At 40.2% G+C, this 17,314-nt stretch overlaps 2 protein-coding genes across 6 annotated transcripts; both read left to right on the forward strand.

The window, feature by feature from the left end:
• The first annotated feature begins 1,711 nt into the window (after nucleotides 1-1,711).
• LOC123444021 (putative exosome complex component rrp40) lies at nucleotides 1,712-5,715 on the forward strand. Of its 3 annotated transcripts, none has more exons than XM_045120614.1 (11): nucleotides 1,712-1,860; nucleotides 1,965-2,039; nucleotides 2,159-2,245; nucleotides 2,920-2,976; nucleotides 3,183-3,275; nucleotides 3,967-4,039; nucleotides 4,228-4,303; nucleotides 4,386-4,476; nucleotides 4,584-4,705; nucleotides 4,997-5,037; nucleotides 5,374-5,715. In XM_045120614.1, exons 1-9 carry the CDS (start codon nucleotides 1,813-1,815, stop codon nucleotides 4,701-4,703), a joined length of 720 nt encoding a protein of 239 aa, XP_044976549.1. In that variant the 5' UTR covers nucleotides 1,712-1,812; the 3' UTR covers nucleotides 4,704-4,705; nucleotides 4,997-5,037; nucleotides 5,374-5,715. The 3 variants fall into 3 exon arrangements, 2 of the variants coding, with proteins under 2 accessions (XP_044976549.1, XP_044976548.1); XR_006630930.1 differs by having other exon boundaries at nucleotides 4,966-5,037; XM_045120613.1 differs by lacking the exon at nucleotides 4,997-5,037 and having other exon boundaries at nucleotides 1,717-1,860.
• A 1,135-nt stretch (nucleotides 5,716-6,850) lies between these two features.
• LOC123444022 (AMSH-like ubiquitin thioesterase 2) lies at nucleotides 6,851-11,722 on the forward strand. Of its 3 annotated transcripts, none has more exons than XM_045120616.1 (9): nucleotides 6,851-7,036; nucleotides 8,044-8,090; nucleotides 8,192-8,492; nucleotides 8,606-8,695; nucleotides 8,789-8,851; nucleotides 8,996-9,070; nucleotides 9,668-9,730; nucleotides 11,067-11,119; nucleotides 11,271-11,722. In XM_045120616.1, the coding sequence occupies exons 2-9, from the start codon at nucleotides 8,077-8,079 to the stop codon at nucleotides 11,452-11,454; spliced, it is 843 nt and encodes a 280-aa protein (XP_044976551.1). In that variant the 5' UTR covers nucleotides 6,851-7,036; nucleotides 8,044-8,076; the 3' UTR covers nucleotides 11,455-11,722. The 3 variants fall into 3 exon arrangements, with proteins under 3 accessions (XP_044976551.1, XP_044976553.1, XP_044976552.1); XM_045120618.1 differs by having other exon boundaries at nucleotides 6,881-7,036; nucleotides 8,219-8,492; XM_045120617.1 differs by having other exon boundaries at nucleotides 6,882-7,036; nucleotides 8,210-8,492.
• The last annotated feature ends 5,592 nt before the right edge of the window (nucleotides 11,723-17,314 follow it).

The following is a 17,314-nucleotide window of genomic DNA, read 5'->3' on the forward strand; positions in this document are numbered from 1 at the left end:
TCTTTTACAGTTTAGTCAATTTCTTCAGTGACAGAGACGAAGATCTTCTGGTCTTTGAGGAAATTGCTCTAACAGAGAAGTTAGGATTTCGCCACTTCGAATTGCCTACATGTGAGGAATATGAGAGACATGAGGACTTTCACAGCTTGAAAGTTTCGATCATTACTGCACCGCGCACCAGCTGTCCCCAAAGCTTATCCACATAACGGTCATATCATTGGGGCATTTATGTCAAATGATGTCGGGATTGCTCCCCGGCTATAAATAGCCGCCCCCATAACCACTAGCTGGTTGGATGCTCTGAGAGAGAACTTGATACTTGTCATTTGAGAGCATCCCATCCTCTGAGGACTTTGAGAGAAAATCATCAGTGAGGAAAACCCAAACACCCAAACAAAAACCCAAAACCCAAAGTGATTGAGCATCACTGAAGAGATTGTTCTTGTGTGGAACCGATGCTTGTTACCTTTGAAGACTGTGCATCTTCCAAACGGTTAGGCATCAATGGTCTAGATCATCCAACAGTAAATTAAGATTGCCGGGTAACCGAGTTTGTGAGGGTTTGTGTCCTTTGGTTTAAATACCAAGCCGCTTCAAACCAGACGTACGGCTGTCACAACATTTGGAACTGAGTCATCAAATCACTGTCTTCACCGAGTACCTGATTCTATTTCCTCAACCCTTGTATTTCCTCATTTGCGTGTTGATGAAATTGATCGTTATTGTTTGAAGAACTTGACTCAAGACTTTATCAATTTCCTCATCTCAAATTCTTCATCCACTTGTTTTTCACCTGCTTATCCTGGTCACCCTACTCTCAGTAGGAGTTTGTTTAATTCTATCATAATGACCATGCTTGTGCCATGTTACACTTACACCCGAGTACTTATTTCGCTGCAAGTCATTCGCTACTTAGCAATTTCCTCACAGGGAAATTCATCATTGACGAATTCATAAAAATCGCCTATTCACCCCCTCTAGTCGATATAACGCACTTTCATTATCCATTATGAAGGTAATAATATAGACTAATAATATATGTATGTTATGTGAGTCAAACTGTGGTTAGATGGTTAGGCGGGCAATGATCTCCCTGACCCATCAGGGTTCAAAACCTAGACTTGACATTGGAGCTCGCATTTTTGTTTGAATTTTCATACTTTTCAGCGATGTTCATTCAATGAAATGAAACATTTTTGTTGATTACGAGACAAGTGTGGTGACTTTGTAAATCTTAAGATATTATGATGACTCATTTTCTCGAAGATGCTTATAAAGATATGGTGTACATGCGTATATTTATAGAAATAAGTGTATACTCATACATACAAGCTAGAACTAAATTGACGTGGGGCAAGGGTAGTATCTTTTTTGTCAAAACACATTATAAATAGTATACATGTAAATGCACTAGTAAGAAAAGTTTGGCAAATTGTTGGTGATGGCTCCACCATCCCACCGCTAGATGGCCAGATCTGTCACTGCATACTTACCCCGCAAAAAAATAAAATCTGTCACTGCATGCAAGGGACTTCGATTATACTGTGTTTAAAAAAAACTACATACGTTTTTTAGGCAAAAAAAACACTACATACGTGTTAATGCCACATGAGGAGGAGGGCCCTCACAGTCGGTCCAACAAGGGCACCAAACCCAACACACGGCGCCATCGTTTTGGAGGCCCAGGCCCATCTACTCCCGAAGGCAGGCGCACCGGAACGAAGAAGCGCAGCCGCGCCGCGCAGACACCACCACCCTACTCCAGCATCCAGCGTCGACGCCGTCACGCCGCCAGCCCGCCGTCCCTGAGCAATGGAGTCGAGGAAGCCGCAGCGCTCCGCTCTGGTCGACAGCTATGTGGTAAATCCTCCATCCCTTCCTTCGATATCCCAGCATCTCGCTCGCTACCTCCGCGGATTTGGACTAACTCCCCCGCCTCGCCTCCCCTCGCCGTCGACGCTCAGGTCCCCGGCGACGTCATCCTGGACCTCGCCGATATGACCAACCAGACCATCAAGCTCGGCGCCGGTCTGCGCCAGGTAAATCATCCCGTGTTGTGAAGTGGGAATCGATTGTCCCGTCCGAGGTTTAGGGATTAGGGTTTTAATGGGGTTCATTTTGGGTAACGAGGCTTATGGTTCATTCTGGGGGCTCGCAGGATTGTGACACTATCCAGGCAACTAGTGCTGGGAGGCTTCGACTGTCCAAGCCCAACAAGTACTGGGTGGAGAACTCCCAGAAGAGGGTGAGTTCTCTGGTTTGCGCTCACAGATGTTTTTTCACACTGTAGAAATTGTTCCTATGTAGGATATCGTATATGTGAATTTTATCTCTGCTTGAAAGAAACCGTCGAGATTTATCATTGCTATGATATGATAATGTGAAATTCTTTATCAGGTATGCTCACTTTGTGTATTGTAGCCACCATATGCTGTTTTTCCATGCAACTAATTTTTCTCTCACTTCATGCTCATGGTTTGACTGAAGGATATTTATGCTGATATTCCTATGTTGTGACCCTTGTTGCCAATATCACTAAGCTTATGTGGAAGCTTAAGTGCCACTATTTTGGACTGGGTCATGTTAATACAATGCTATTCAACTGCACTGATGCACACTAACATTCATTTGGAGTTGTCATGGACTCAATAGTTACCTTTCAAGTATGCAGTGTATATGTATTGTTCCGTCCTTTGTTTTGGATCAAGTTTCAACTCTTCATTGCTTGAGCATGTTCATTTCTCTTCAGCTCTTCCAAGCACAATTAATCAGTTTGATAAACTCCAAGCATTACCTTGTATTGTACCTTCTCAACTGTAGTATATGAGGTTGTGGATAGTATGCCTTTTCAGTCTTCAGTCTCCTTGTGTTCTGTTTCAATGACTGCCTATTCATACAATGCTTGTTATTCTTTGGCAGTATGTACCTTCTGTAGAAGATACGGTTCTTGGTGTTGTAGTTGACACCAAACCAGATGTAAGTATACTTTTGCCTTTAGAAGTGCTTCCAGCTCGATTTCTACTCATATGACCGCTTTTATAACCACCTTATAAATCTGATGACATCCTCCCTGTGACTAGAAGCATAATTTTAAAATTTACATTAATTAATTTATTCTGCATGCATATGATGTGTTCGTATGGATCCTTTGCCTTCTGCTGAGCTGGATTTGGTTATTCCAGAACTTCTTGGTGGACATAAAGGGGCCTAATTTGGCCTTTTTACCAGTTCTTTCATTTGAGGGTGGTACCAGGAGAAACATACCGAAGTTTGAGGTATGACATTTAGTCATTAATGGTTGTAGAACATTTTCTTTCCAATTATAGGTTATTTTATGTGATGCACATGGTGCTGTTCTGCCTTTATTGGCCATCAAAGTAGGAACCATTTTTATTAGTTTACCATATTTTTGGTTAGCCATTGAACTTTATTTTTTCTTTGAGTAGCTATTTGGATATCATGCTAATTCATTGATTGGATCAAATTATTATGTACCTTAGTAGATACTGAAATCTGACATGGTGCAATTTTCAGTTTTTGTTTATCTTGTATGGAGTGCATATATTTTTAAACGATTGTTTCTATGCCAAATATAGGGTTTGTTCATTAATTCGAAAAGCGTTGAACTGTTTTTATTTGTGATGCATTTTTTTTTTCATTTTGATTGGTCAATTTCACTTGTTTGTTGATTCCGATCTGTCCTCAGTCGTTATATTGAAATATCCTGTAGGCCCGTTATGTCGTTTCAAATTCAATAACATGTACACAATGACGTTTGGGTTGTAACAATTTGTCAAATACTGGACGTGGGTGTTATACTTAAGTAGGGGAATATATGCCTGCAAAGTATGATTTCAGCTTGTAATGATTCCAAAAGGTTGCAGTTTCTGTGCCTAATATTCAGTTTCGTTCCTTAAGCCTGATGCACAGTTATTATAAATACTTACTGCATGTTTTCTTCTGCAGATTGGTACATTAATATATGCCAGAGTGCTGAAAGCAAATAGCATTATGAATCCAGAGCTTTCATGCATGGATGGTAACTTGCTAATCTCATAATTCAGTGTTTCTATGAGTTTCACAATTAGAAGTTGAAAAATACATCATTTTGGGAATGTTTGCTCATATGGTTGTGAGATCTGTGGAGTACACCGTTTTGGGCCGGACTGTTGCATATTAGTTTCTTGTACTGCTACCAAGTATAATGATACGGACTATCTTTTGCAGCAAGTGGAAAAGCTGCTGAATTTGGTCAATTGAAAAGTGGTTATACGTTTGAAACATCAACTGGCCTGGCAAGAATGTGAGAAGAATGCATGCCATAATCTCTCAGTAATTTGCTAGTATTCTCCCCTTTATATATTTACTATGTTGATTACTTGTAGGCTTTTAAGTTCCCCAACATGTCCACTTCTAGAGGCCCTTGGGAAAAAACTATCATTTGAGATAGCTGTTGGACTGAATGGTCGAGTATGGGTATGCTTCTGATATAATCGTGTTTTTCTTTCTGTTTTGAAGACTTGGAAATTAGTAATGCATGTTATACTTGTTAATTGCTTATATACCCTATTTATGTCCTGTAGGTGAATGCTCCTTCGCCAAGTAATGTCATTGTTGTATCAAGCGCAATTAAAGAATCAGAATCTTATAGTCGCTTACAACAAAAAAGCATGGTGGAAAAACTCCTGGCTAAACTGTCATGATGGTAAGTCCGCACATAGTTATTCAATCGAACTTATAACGTGGGGTGGCACCCCATTCTCATTAGTGTGTACTGGTAAATACTCCCTCCGTCCGCAAATACTTGTCGCACAAATGGATACAAATGGATGTATCTAGAACTAAAATACATCTAGATACATCCATTCTTATGACAAGTATTTCTGGACGGAGGGAGTAATATATAACCAGTTTTTTCTCCTTGGAAAATGCATTGTACTGTGCTGAATATTTTGATTGCTGCAGTTCTCACTGAGCTTTATGCATTTGTCAACAGTGCACCTATATCATGCATCCTTTAAGCTTCAACCACGTAAGGTGAACAACAGGACAACATCATCTTACATGGGGCAGAATTTACACCATTATTAAATAGACTTTTGAGTCATGAATACATAGCTTCTGCATATGGTCGGTAGCATGTGAACCATTTGTACATTTATTAAATGTGGACGTCTCGATCGCGGATGTTTATTCGTCTGTTTTTTTTTTCTTCACTGGATCAATGGACACCGAGACATAGCTATTGCTTCATTATGGAGCGATATCATAATCTATCCCATTGACTTAAGGAGAAAGTTTGCACTGCATGTTTCATGTCTGCTGTTGTTGATTGAGAAGTGTTGGGAAATTTGACTGCATCTTCTCTTGCAGGGAGCAGGACACAATCAGGCACTGTAAAAGGATTCTGAATTATTGTCTGTTAAACGCTGCAGATGACTCTGCAACCGGAAAGATGGCTAGTCATTATCATGCACCTTAGCAAGGAATAGTAGATGGGATGGCATGTAAAATAGACGCGTTAAAGTGGCTGGTACTTTTTGATGATGTAGGGGCTAAGGCAACCAGTTGATTGGTAAACATTCTAAATCAATCACCTGTGGATCTTGTACTTGTGGATATGTGGTTTATTAGCTTTGTAAGGTGTTTTAAGGGATTTGCACAAGGCTGCGTGTGCGGCTCTCCTGAAAGAGGATTGATGGGTACTATACTATATTTCTGATGATTCATAGCGTGTGAAACTATCACACAGAGCTCTGCAAGTCAGATGAGCTGAACTCCTGCTCGATGTTGTGACGCGTTATTTCACGTTCCTTGACACGGAAACGTAGCACAGAAGTGGTTTGTACTAATGCGGCAATTGATTCTAGACTAGAGAGACTTGTATGTAATGTTGGAAAGGTTATCAGCCCTAAAAGCTTGACAACCTTGCTTTCGATTATCTAGGAGCGTCATGTTTTGCTTTCACTCTGTATGTGGTGCTGCCGTGCTGGCATTAGGCCACTTCCAATATATTGGTGTTAAGATGCATGTGTGTTTAATTTGTTTAGTATTTTGCCTATGTTTACGTATTTGGTATTTATTTTTTAGGTTACCACACTCATCTCTTTTCTCTTAGTTCACTTATTACATTAGATTTATCTACATGACAGCCTTAGCATCTGTACTTCCTCCGTTTCGTTTTAGTATAAAGTTTGACTAACTTAAAAGGAAAAATATTAATATTTACAATACAAAATTAATATTATTAGATGCATCATCAAATTAACTTTTATAATATACTCCCTTCGTCTGAAAATAAGTGTCGTTGTTTTATATAAAATTTGTAATAACTTAGTATAAAATTTGCTTCATTTATTTTGGACAGAGGGAGTATAACTTTAACACTGTGGATGTTGATATCTTTTGTACAAATTTTGTTTAGTTTGACTTTGACCAAAATTTATATGAAAAGTAAAAAAGAAATGAAGGAAGTACAAGCTATATAGCATTGGGAGGGGCCTTAAGCAGAGCAGATCACTAGCGGAGCCGATGCTCAAACGTGACGCTTCCCTAAAAACTGTCCACTCCGCGCCAGGCAGAGGCAGAGGCAGGTCGGCACCGTCGCACGCAGCCTCACACCTCGCGCCGAGTGCCCAGCCGACACACAGACAGGGACACGGGACACGGCGCCGCCAGCCACGGCGCTCCCCTCTCTCGATGATGCATTTTTCATTCCCGTCGGCACCTTCGGGGCCTCGGACTTGTCGTCCTTATCTCAAAATTCTGTTTCGTTTTTCTTTTCTGTGCGACGGACGATATGATGTGTATGGCATGCACGGCCCTTCCGACGGCGACGTGTGTGTGTGTACGCAATCTCACTCTGAAACCGGCTGCTTATTTCGATTCGCGTCGGACAACACAAGAAGAGCATCAGCATCACGCGCCCATCGCTTGCTCGCCTTTCCCCTCCCCTCTTCCCCTTCGGCTTTCCCTCGGCTCCAACTCCAAGCAGCTGAAACGGCCCGCGGAGCTCCTCCAGCCCAGGTTACTCACGGTGAGCGGCCGCCCTTTCCCTCTTCCCCGACCCCCCTCCCCTTCTCCGTGTGTTCGCGGCCGCCCTTTCCCTCTTCCCCGACCCCCCTCCCCTTCTCCGTGTGTTCGCGGCTCATCTGCCCTAGCTCCCCTTTTACGAAATTCTTAGCCAGGAGGCCCCGGTTCTCCCCCCCCCCCCCCCCCCCCCTCTGACAACGTGGTAGCTTGTCTTTGTACATGTTTGGTTGCTCGTACCCTTCACAAATAGAAGATGTTTTGGATTTGGATATTCCAATATGAGTTAAGTACCGACTAAAATAAGGGAGCAAACACACTAAAATGTGTTTACACCCTAAAAAAGTTAGAATGTCCTTTTGTATAGAAAATATGCTTGTATTCAAATCACAAAATAATACAAAGTCCTTGACACGTACAAGCACACCCTAACGGACCCACAAAGAACCAGAACAACAAGGATCACCCTAAAATAACTAGTGAAGCACGAAGATCTCCGGAGCTCCGTGTCATTATCCCTAGACCTTGCGAGAAGACCCATGCAACACAAGGCTCTGCAGCTAGACCCAAGCAGATCGTCCTCTTCAACCATGGCATATCTTATATTTGTGAAAGCTAGGGAGTATGTTGAGTTGAGCTGATCCGTGATCCAACTAGTTATTAGGTAGGCGATGTGTATTCCATCACCGGTGGTTACGGTTTTCTTCTTTTAAAGCAACACATGAACACGGTCACAACCATTATCCCATTGATCGCGAGATTGAGGCACTGAGCAGCGGAGCACATGTGACTATGGTCTATTGCACTACTACTTCATATGTTTTAGATGATGTTGATCATTCTTTATTAGGATTGAAAAAAAAAACAATTCCGTTTAGTTTTGACTAACTGATGCTTAATACCGCGTGCTGCTGCTGTTAAGATCTCCTGAAGCTGCTACATTTTAAAATGAATGCGTAAAATGTTGTCGCTCTTTTCTCTGTTCCTAATTGTTTGACAATTTCCGATTTCCAGGTTGGAATTAGGCCCTGCTGAGCACCCCCAGCCATGAGTTGCGGGAGGTATACCGTACCAGCTAGTCTCTTCCTTCTCTGTATCTCGACTGTAATTCTGCCACAACATTATGAGTTCATAATATTTTGACATGTGATGCTGATGGCAGTTCTGAAAACACTACCAGAAAATGCAGGACACATTCAACACCAGGTGAAACGATGTATCTACATACTGCCAATGCTAAAAAGATCACTCACTACCAAGCTAATCTGCCAACAGAAATGGATCGCAATACCGGCGCCTACCCTGTGAAGCACCACTTTCCGTCTCCTATAGTTTCTTGGATAGAAGACCTTTCGAGCTTTGGTGATGTTCCTTTTACCCATGATACTGAATACGTGGATGAGCAATCAACACCTTCGTTCGGGCAGTCTTCTGCATCTAGCAATTTGCATGACATGCAGATAGTACGTTTTTTTTTTTCATTTTTCATCCCCTTCTCTGAGTGTGTGCTCTTCCTAGGAGCGTGTGAAGGCACTCAAGTTTTAGATAAAATTGCTGATGTATGCGTGTCTTGCAGTCAGTGAGATTGACAGACGAATTCATGGAACTTGCAAAGGAGAACACAAGCAATAATCTAGAGACCTGTGGAATTCTTGGTGCTTCATTTGTAAGTGCAGTTGGGAGAAGAATTAGATAGATTTACCAATGTGACCACCGATAGTCTTGCTATATTCACATTTGCATCTTAATTTATTTGCAGAGAGATGGAACATATTATGTGACAACATTGATCATTCCAAAGCAAGAAGGAACTGCTCACTCAGTATGTCAGTAACTGTATGGGTTGAAAAAAAAGACATTATTTTGTTTAATTTGTCATTTTACCTTTTAACATATTATTTGTCATCTCACTTTAATGTGTCTTGCTTCCATTTATCTATCTGAATCTGCCTATTTCTAAATGCAGTGTCAAGCTTCTAACGAGGAGGAGATACACGCCGTATTATCAGAGCAGTCACTTTACCCTGCAGGGTGGATACATGTATATATCTGAACATTTCCATACTTCATCGAATTCAATTATCTGTTGGTTTAATATTGAAAATGAAATAATACATATGGCTAGTTACCTCATATAGTCTAAGAACATAGGTATGATGAGATAAAACTGTATCAGTGTATCCAGTGTTCAGTGCCAAGTTAGGGTGTGTAATCTGACTTGCCTGTCTTCTGATTAGAAGCTAGCATTATTTTTCCTAAAAAATATCACTGGAGGTAAGAACATAGATATTTTAAGATATATATTCATAATGGTTATCATTGACTATCCACTGTTACTATGGATAAGAGCGTGAATACAGCCTCACCACTTAATAATATACTGCAATTGTGGCCATTGCTGCAGCCAATATAAAACTATTGTGTTTGTCAATTCTAATACATTTGAAACAAGACTGACATAAATCACAACTGATACCAATATTTTTCTTAAAACACACTGAACTTAGCAGCATCGAATCCATCTTTTTATACCAAAACATTGTTACTTGAGCATATACTTTCTTAGTATGCTTAGATGCAGTAACTACTGTAATTTAACAGTTAGTCAACAATTGACATTTTGCTTTGTCTTTTCCAGACTCACCCTTCACAAACATGCTTTCTATCGTCGATCGATTTGCATACTCAATTCTCTTATCAGGTATCTAATAAGTTTTGTTGATGTTTATGATTTAAGGATATTGGGCCTTGTTAACTGTAGACATTTTATGCTTCTTTTCATGAAAATCCTCTTGTCTCATATACCATGGATATCCTCCATGAAAAAAATCAGCTAGAAATTATATTTGCCGAATCCTTCAACCACTAGAGTAGCTAACAAATATGATCTTAATTTGTACTCCCTCCGTCCCAAAATTCTTGTCTTATATTTGTCTAAATATGAATGTATCTAGTCACGTTTTAGTATTTTGATACATCAATTTCTAGACAAACCTAAGACAAGAATTTTGGGACGGAGGGAGTATGCAACAACGCGCATTTGAAACTTTTGAGTTATTGGTATGACGTGCCATATCTGATGGTCGAACCACTTAAGGGGTTTGTATGCTGCTAGGCATAAAATGTATAAAATAATATGCTGCTCTCAAAATGCTGAATAGAAACAATCACAAGTTCACCAATATTAACTCCAAAAGACACCATGTCATCTGCACACATGGTCTATCCTTTATTGAGTAGGGGTTGACTTGCTGTCACTTGTTAGGACCTTGAGCTGATACTTTATCTTCAGATGGGAACAATCTCATATTGTATGGTACACGGGCTAAGGCATATGGGGCTTAAGCTGCATCAGTGTCTTTGTTTTCGAAATGTTAAGCTTGGTAGACATACATAAGATTGAACGTTGTTACCTAACTTTATAGCAGGATAGACCACCCAAGTTAATGCAAATTCACAGAAGCATGACCTAACTCAGTTAGTGTGATTGTTGTGTTCTCCCTGGTTTGCACTAGTGAGCCAACATTGATAGAAACATGTAGTCTTATCTTAGAATTGCTGGCCTTATTTAACAATCTGCCGGGAGCTCACACTAAGAGCCTGTTCGGAAATAGTCCGGCTCCTCGGAATCCTCAACTCCATCTCCTCCATCCGAAATGCTGCTCCTTGTGAATCGGGAGCTCCAGGAGAAACTGTTCGGCAGGCAGCTTCACTACCCATTCACGAGGAGAGGCAGAAGCGAGCTAGTCGGACGCTGCAGCTCGAACCGTTTTTCACTTCGCGGTGGCAATTCCTTCGTAAATCTTACCAACTCTGTGATTTGAAAGATCTGAGATCCTGAAAACGACGGCTCCGTAAAATTGCACTGTAGCCCGCTCCGCTCCAGAATTTCAACTCCACGGAGTTCAAGCGTTCGGCGCTGCTCTGCCGGCTCCGGGAGCGGAGAGAGTCCGAACACGCTCTAAGACAATCATGCTTTACTTGACCTGCTTTTCACGCCGTTATCCCTTTTACATAAAATTGTCAACTTCATGCAGGTCATGTTACCAGAAGCTGTTGCGATTGTTGCTGCTCCCACCGATCCCACTAGGCATGTGTTTTCTTGCTTAAAATTACAACAGTTAACATACAGTGGCGAGTCATTCATTTTATTGTTATACCTAATTGTCCGCGGTGATGCCACCTGGCTACAATATGGTAAAATAGTCTGAAAGTCTTCCTGATGTTTGCAAACCTTCCAGGAGCTATGGTATATTCAGGTTGACAGATCCAGGAGGCATGGATGTGCTCAGGGAGTGCAGTGAGAGTGGGTTCCATACTCACCGAGAGACGACGAACGGCGGTCCAATATATGAAACCTGCTCCAATGTGCATTTCAAACCTAATTTGCGGTTTGAGATTGTCGATCTGCGTTCTGGTGCGTGACCAATCAGGCATACCCTCTGGCATAGTATGTAAGTATGTGACGCATATGCCATAGATAATATATCTTACTGGTGACTGTTAGTCAGTTTGATGGGCGTGTTAAAAAATGGTGTTACCCAACCTAAGATGTCAACTACTAGCTCTGAACTGTTTCGTTGTAATGTGGTGCGCCTGAAAAAACAGGCACGCTCGTCTGATGTGTTTAATGTACCAGATAATTGCCAGTGCGTTGCAATGAGGCCAAATAAAATTATGTTTTTTGAAAAAATAAATGCTTACCGAACAAAATATTGAAAAATTTCCTTTACAAAAATCATACTATGTAAATATTCCTAGAGACAATAATAATTCTATTTTTTATTTTGATGTTTGCAGTTAAGTTCAAAAAAATAAATGCTTACCGAACAAAATATTGAAAAAATTTCCTTTACAAAAATCATACTATGTAAATAATCCTAGAGACAATAATAATTCTATTTTTTATTTTGATGTTTGCAGTTAAGTTCACGTTCCGTGCTACAGCAGCAATGATTCACGCGTCTGTAAATCCAATAGTCTCGAAGGAAAAACCTATGTGCATGTGTGTAATAATAATGATGTCTCAAAAAAATGTGTGTAATAATAATAAACGGTAAAATCGATTTCAGTCTTGCGTCTAAGACTAGCTAAGTGTCGTTGGTTAGTGTAACAAAGGTTGCCAATAACTTTGAGGACACGATGTTACAAGAACACTTGTGTTGGGCTTAGATTATTCTGTCATAAATTAATGATCAATAACTTAGGAAATTAACGTTCGCATAATTTCTTAGACCATGAAAGTATCAAGTACCTTGAGGCATAAAAGTATACTTCGGGGTTTGTCAAACACCACATGTAACAAGGTGATCATACTGACAACTTACAGATGCATTAGAAAAGTATGACAAGGTACTTGATAGGTCAAGATTAGGATTTGCTCATCAGATGATGGAGAGATATTCGTTGATAGGTCAAGATTAGGATTTGCTCATCAGATGATGGAGAGATATTCTTTGGGCCCTTTTAGTATGACGGTATCCATCATCATTTGATCAAAGACAATGTGATTTGATCAAATGGGATGCCGAAACACGGAAAAGAGGAAGAGAACAAAACTAGAAAATTGACAAGTTATTAATTCACGGGGATGTCGATAAATCTCACCTCGAGTTTGTAACATATTGCCAAGCAAAAGAAACAACACATGGTAGTGACACGTTCACTCAAATATCATTCCTGTGGGCATAAGGGTCAATGTGGATGTCCACAGTTCGCTATGATCATTGTTCAGAAGAAGTTTCAGTCATGTCTATACTTCATCAAACTTATAGAGTCACACGTTTAAGCGTCATCAATTTGCTGAGTACTAGTCGTCGTAAAGTTTTAAAGATGTTAATTTTTTTGGAGAAAACCAAAAAAACCGAAGAGCTGATTTTTTTCCAAACTGCATCCGGAAATATTGTGAGGGTTTTGGGTCTTCTCTAGATTTTCTGGAAGGAAGCAAGGGGTTGCCATTTGGCTGGAACAAAGTGGGGCATCCCACAGAATGGACGGGGGGCTTTGCACCCACATGGTGTGGCGCCTGATGGGAGGCACCCCGGCATGGCTGACACCCAATGGGAGGGGTTCCCTTTTGGGGGAAGCCCCTTGGAAAGTGGTGCCTAATGGAAGCCCTCCCTCATTTTGTGTGAAAAGTTCTCGAGGTGGGGTGGGGTGTGGGCTTTGAAAGGAAACTTTTGGATTGGGCACCCCCATTTAGGGATGCATCCTTCCATGCCCCCCTCCCCATTTTATTCTATAAAAAATAAAGGAGGAGGGCACACATCATTGACACATCAAAGTTCTAATCATACGATAAGTAATGATTTCTTTCTTCATTAATTTGTTTTGTCTAGCTCCACCCCTGCCTAGTCTCTCATGATGATTATTATGGACGACAAAGCATTGTCGGATCGGTGACACCGTATGCATGCAACCTCGTGAAGAGATCATGTTTTCAATCTTTATCCGAGGGAGAAAATTCTCACGATTGAGAGGTCGTAAATCCCAACTGCGGGAATCTGCACCAACGATCTTCACCAACTTTTCTTCCGCTGCTACTTTGAGTTGGTAACAATGAGATCAAACCTTGTATGCATGTTCACAGAGGTCTTGGGCTTTGCACGTAGGACGATGCTTTTCTATTGCGTTATCCAACAGTGGCATCATGAACCAGTCTATGCGTAGATGCATGTTATGATCTAGAATACATGAGATGCATAGGTAAAATTTGTGCGAGTAGTAGATAAGATGGTAATATATGTTGTTAGTGGATGAAATTTATTACCTGATGTTATTGTTGCTTCCCTTGAATTTGCGTTTTTTCTGATCTTGAGGATATGGTGGAATTTTGCTACAAAGGTGTGCTATCCTTCTATGCACAGTTCAAATCTAGAATCACTCACATCATTATGTGTATACACATATGTAGGAATGAGCAATCTCTTGGTACATACGGATATGAGTCGATCTCCCAGCTGGATTGGTGACAATATTTCTTCTCATGGGAGTCATTGTAGTGATGATGTTCTTAGTTTAGGAAATTAACTAGAATGAGCAATAGTTATTAGTTATTTTTATCCTTCAACTATTATGTATCCGCATTAGTGATATTGTTCTCCTATTTATTGTCTTCGCCTATTTAACAAAAACTAAAATAAATATAAGACAATCTATATATATATAGGAAAAATACATCCTACCATCCAGGGGTAGTTACCCCACATGTTCAATATGTTACAATGCGGGAGTATATATACTAATTTATTATTTTAATTATGTTCATATACTATATACAAGATTTTTTAAAGTGAGTTACATGAAAAAATTACAAGTTGACCCATAGTTTTTATTATATTTGTAAAATACATATATATTTGTATGTAAAAAAGAGCATACACAAAATATGATACATACTATAAAAAAAACAGTATATATACTACCTAAACATGATTATATACTACATACTACACATACATACTCTCCAATTTGATACATACTCCATACTCCATACAACACTCAAGTGGTGGTAACTACCACCGGTGGTAACTACATCCTATATATATATATATATAAACAAAGATATAAAGTTACGCTGGAGCGTAAGCAATCTGTGCCGCACGTTATATGTCGAGGTACGTGCACGTGTGTATGTGCATGTGAGAGAGAACCTTATCTACAAGAAAGTGCGAATCTCGATGCAAACAAACGGTTCAGATAGCAACAACCCCAACTAGTGTTGATAGCAAATCCGTGCCCTATATATACATATATAACCTAACTTAAAACAAAAAAATCCAACTAAAAAAATAACCCAAATTAAATTGAACATAAATGTGAAACAACCTATATACATGTATAAAAATAACCTAACTAACAAAACATTAAAAATTAAATAGAAACTATAAACTTATGGCGTGGCACATGCGAGCAACTACACTAACCGACCATACCCGACTCGCACCCACCCACTCCACACCATCCCCATCAACCCCGCCTCGCCGTCGTCCCCGTCGCCGCCTCCGAGACCTTATCGCTCGTCGTCGATGGATCTACAGACACATCGCCACACCGCCGAAGAGGGTCACCTCGACAACAAGTTTGACCCCCTCGCCTTGCATCTCTCCCTCCCCCCCTAGCGTTTCCCTCGCACACGGCCCCCATGTAATCCATGGATTAGGTTGATTTATGTAGAATGTAAGTAGTGTAGAATTCAATTTTAGTTTCCTTATGGAATCCGATTTTAGGCTTTTGTGTTGATTTTTTGTAGACTAGATTGTTTCGTGTAATTTGTTTAGTAAAGTAGATTTTATTTTGTAGATTAGAAACCCTAACCATGGATCAGATTTCTTTGCGTAGAAATTTTAGTAGTGTAGAATCCGATTTTGTATGTGGAGAATTTTAGTTCTTAGTGTAGAATCCGATTTCTTTTGTGTAGATTAGATTTCTTTATGTAGAATCTAATTATTGCACTGTAGAATTTAGAAGTGTAGAATCTGATTGATTGATATGCTTAGTGTAGGATTCAATTTTAATAGTGTAGAATCCGATCCCATGATAGGCTTTTGTGTTGATTTTTTTTAGCCTAGTCTATTTCTTTTGATTGATATTTATCCCTTGTAATTTCTTGTCTAATAGGAAAATGGTGCCATGTCAACAATGCAAGTCATGGTGCGCCACAAGCCTCACAAGCTGACTCGTTGTTCCGCATCTATTTCCGATAGTGTTTTGCGCTTCAATGGTAACATACCTATTTTCTAACATGAAATGTTAGTTATTTCCTTTTGTTTCTATTACTTTTTCATCAATGTTTTGTTTTTTGTTACACTCGTCCCATGAAACTTGAGGTTATAATTCAATGAGCTTATCGAGGACAATGTGGTCTTCGGGGCTCTTGGGGGCCCCTACCTCTGGAGCTTGAAAAAGGACCAATAATGTGTAGGGAAATGCAATAGAAAATAAAAAAATGAATTATGAACATGCCCAAGATCACTATGAAGATGCAAATAAGGTTTGATTTGATCATTATCAACTCATAGTGCAGCGAAAGTAGAGTCGGTGTCGGTGCAGATCCCCGCAGATAGGATTTTACAACTCCCAACTGCACGGATGTTCTCCCTCGAACTCTTCCTTGGACATGCATCGAACCGAAGATCGGACGACGACCTCTGTAATGGATTGCACACATCCAATGTCACCTATCCAGTAGGGATTCATTGTTCAGAACTAATCCCTACCGCAAACCAGACAATCTTTCGGCACTACGAAACTATTTCATGGAGGGAGAGAAAGAATGATAAATCATTGCATGCCTTTGTGGTGAGAAACTTGAGTGATATGGAGAGCCCTCTTCATCTTCATTTATAGTGTGAGCAAGGGGTGGAGGGAGCATGAGGATGAAGGCCAAAATCGTCCCTCCCCTCCACAAAGCAACCCACCAAAGGGGACGCCCCCATAAAACACTCTCATGATTCATGGGATCTTGTCCCTTTTCACTTGGACAAGATGTTTTACGCATGCGTTCTCACCATGAAAATTCCAGAAGGTCCCTGAACTTTTTGGCACCCTCGAAAATTCTGGACGCGTTCTGAAATATTTCCTATATGATGGTATTTTCTGAAACAACTTGCCGGTTTCTCCGAAACACTTCTGGTTTTATCCTCGAAACATTTTTGGTGTCTTCGGGTGAATTTCTCACACTCCCTATCTAGTACTTAGTACATAGATGACTGTTAATGTGTGATACTGTAGATTCGGTGGAGTATACACATGACCGGAACGCCTTCTGATCAATGGTCAATAGCGGAACCATGGACATCCATATTGACCCCTATACCCACACGAATAAATATTCGGGTGAACCTTTAGTTATCGTATGTTCTTCGTGTTGCTTCGTGATATGTTACAAATACCCGTGGTGAGATTTATCAGCATCCCCGTGAGTCAACAACTTGTTTACTATGCCAGTCTCCTTATTACTAGTTTTCTTCTCTGTTCTTGTTTCCGCATTCTGGTATCCCTGTGATCAAATCACACTATGTCTAGCCACATGATGATGGATATCGTAACACCGAGAAGGCCCAAGAATATCCCTCCATCGTAGGAGGATAAAATTGTTGGAATTATGCCCTAGAGGCAATAATAAATGTATAGTTATTATTATAATTCCTGTATCAAGATAGTAGTTTATTATCCATGCTATAATTGTATTGAATGAAGACTCATTTACATGTGTGGATACATAGACAAAACACCGTCCCTAGCATGCCTCTAGTTGGCTAGCCAGTTGATCAATGATAGTCAG

This window comes from Hordeum vulgare, chromosome 3H (assembly GCF_904849725.1).
Source record: "Hordeum vulgare subsp. vulgare chromosome 3H, MorexV3_pseudomolecules_assembly, whole genome shotgun sequence".
NCBI classification, from domain to species: Eukaryota; Viridiplantae; Streptophyta; class Magnoliopsida; order Poales; family Poaceae; genus Hordeum; species Hordeum vulgare.

What these genes read in the sequence shown, in the direction of transcription:
- LOC123444022 (XM_045120616.1), top strand. An exon ending in ACCCTGCAGGGTGGATACAT is followed by an intron (nt 9,071 to 9,667) that starts GTATATATCTGA and finishes TGTCTTTTCCAG; the next exon opens with ACTCACCCTTCACAAACATG. An exon ending in ATACTCAATTCTCTTATCAG is followed by an intron (nt 9,731 to 11,066) that starts GTATCTAATAAG and finishes AACTTCATGCAG; the next exon opens with GTCATGTTACCAGAAGCTGT.
- LOC123444021 (XM_045120614.1), top strand. Translation starts at nt 1,813, where the DNA reads ATGGAGTCGAGGAAGCCGCAGCGCTCCGCTCTGGTCGACAGCTATGTG. An exon ending in TGGAGAACTCCCAGAAGAGG is followed by an intron (nt 2,246 to 2,919) that starts GTGAGTTCTCTG and finishes ATTCTTTGGCAG; the next exon opens with TATGTACCTTCTGTAGAAGA. An exon ending in AGAGCTTTCATGCATGGATG is followed by an intron (nt 4,040 to 4,227) that starts GTAACTTGCTAA and finishes TATCTTTTGCAG; the next exon opens with CAAGTGGAAAAGCTGCTGAA.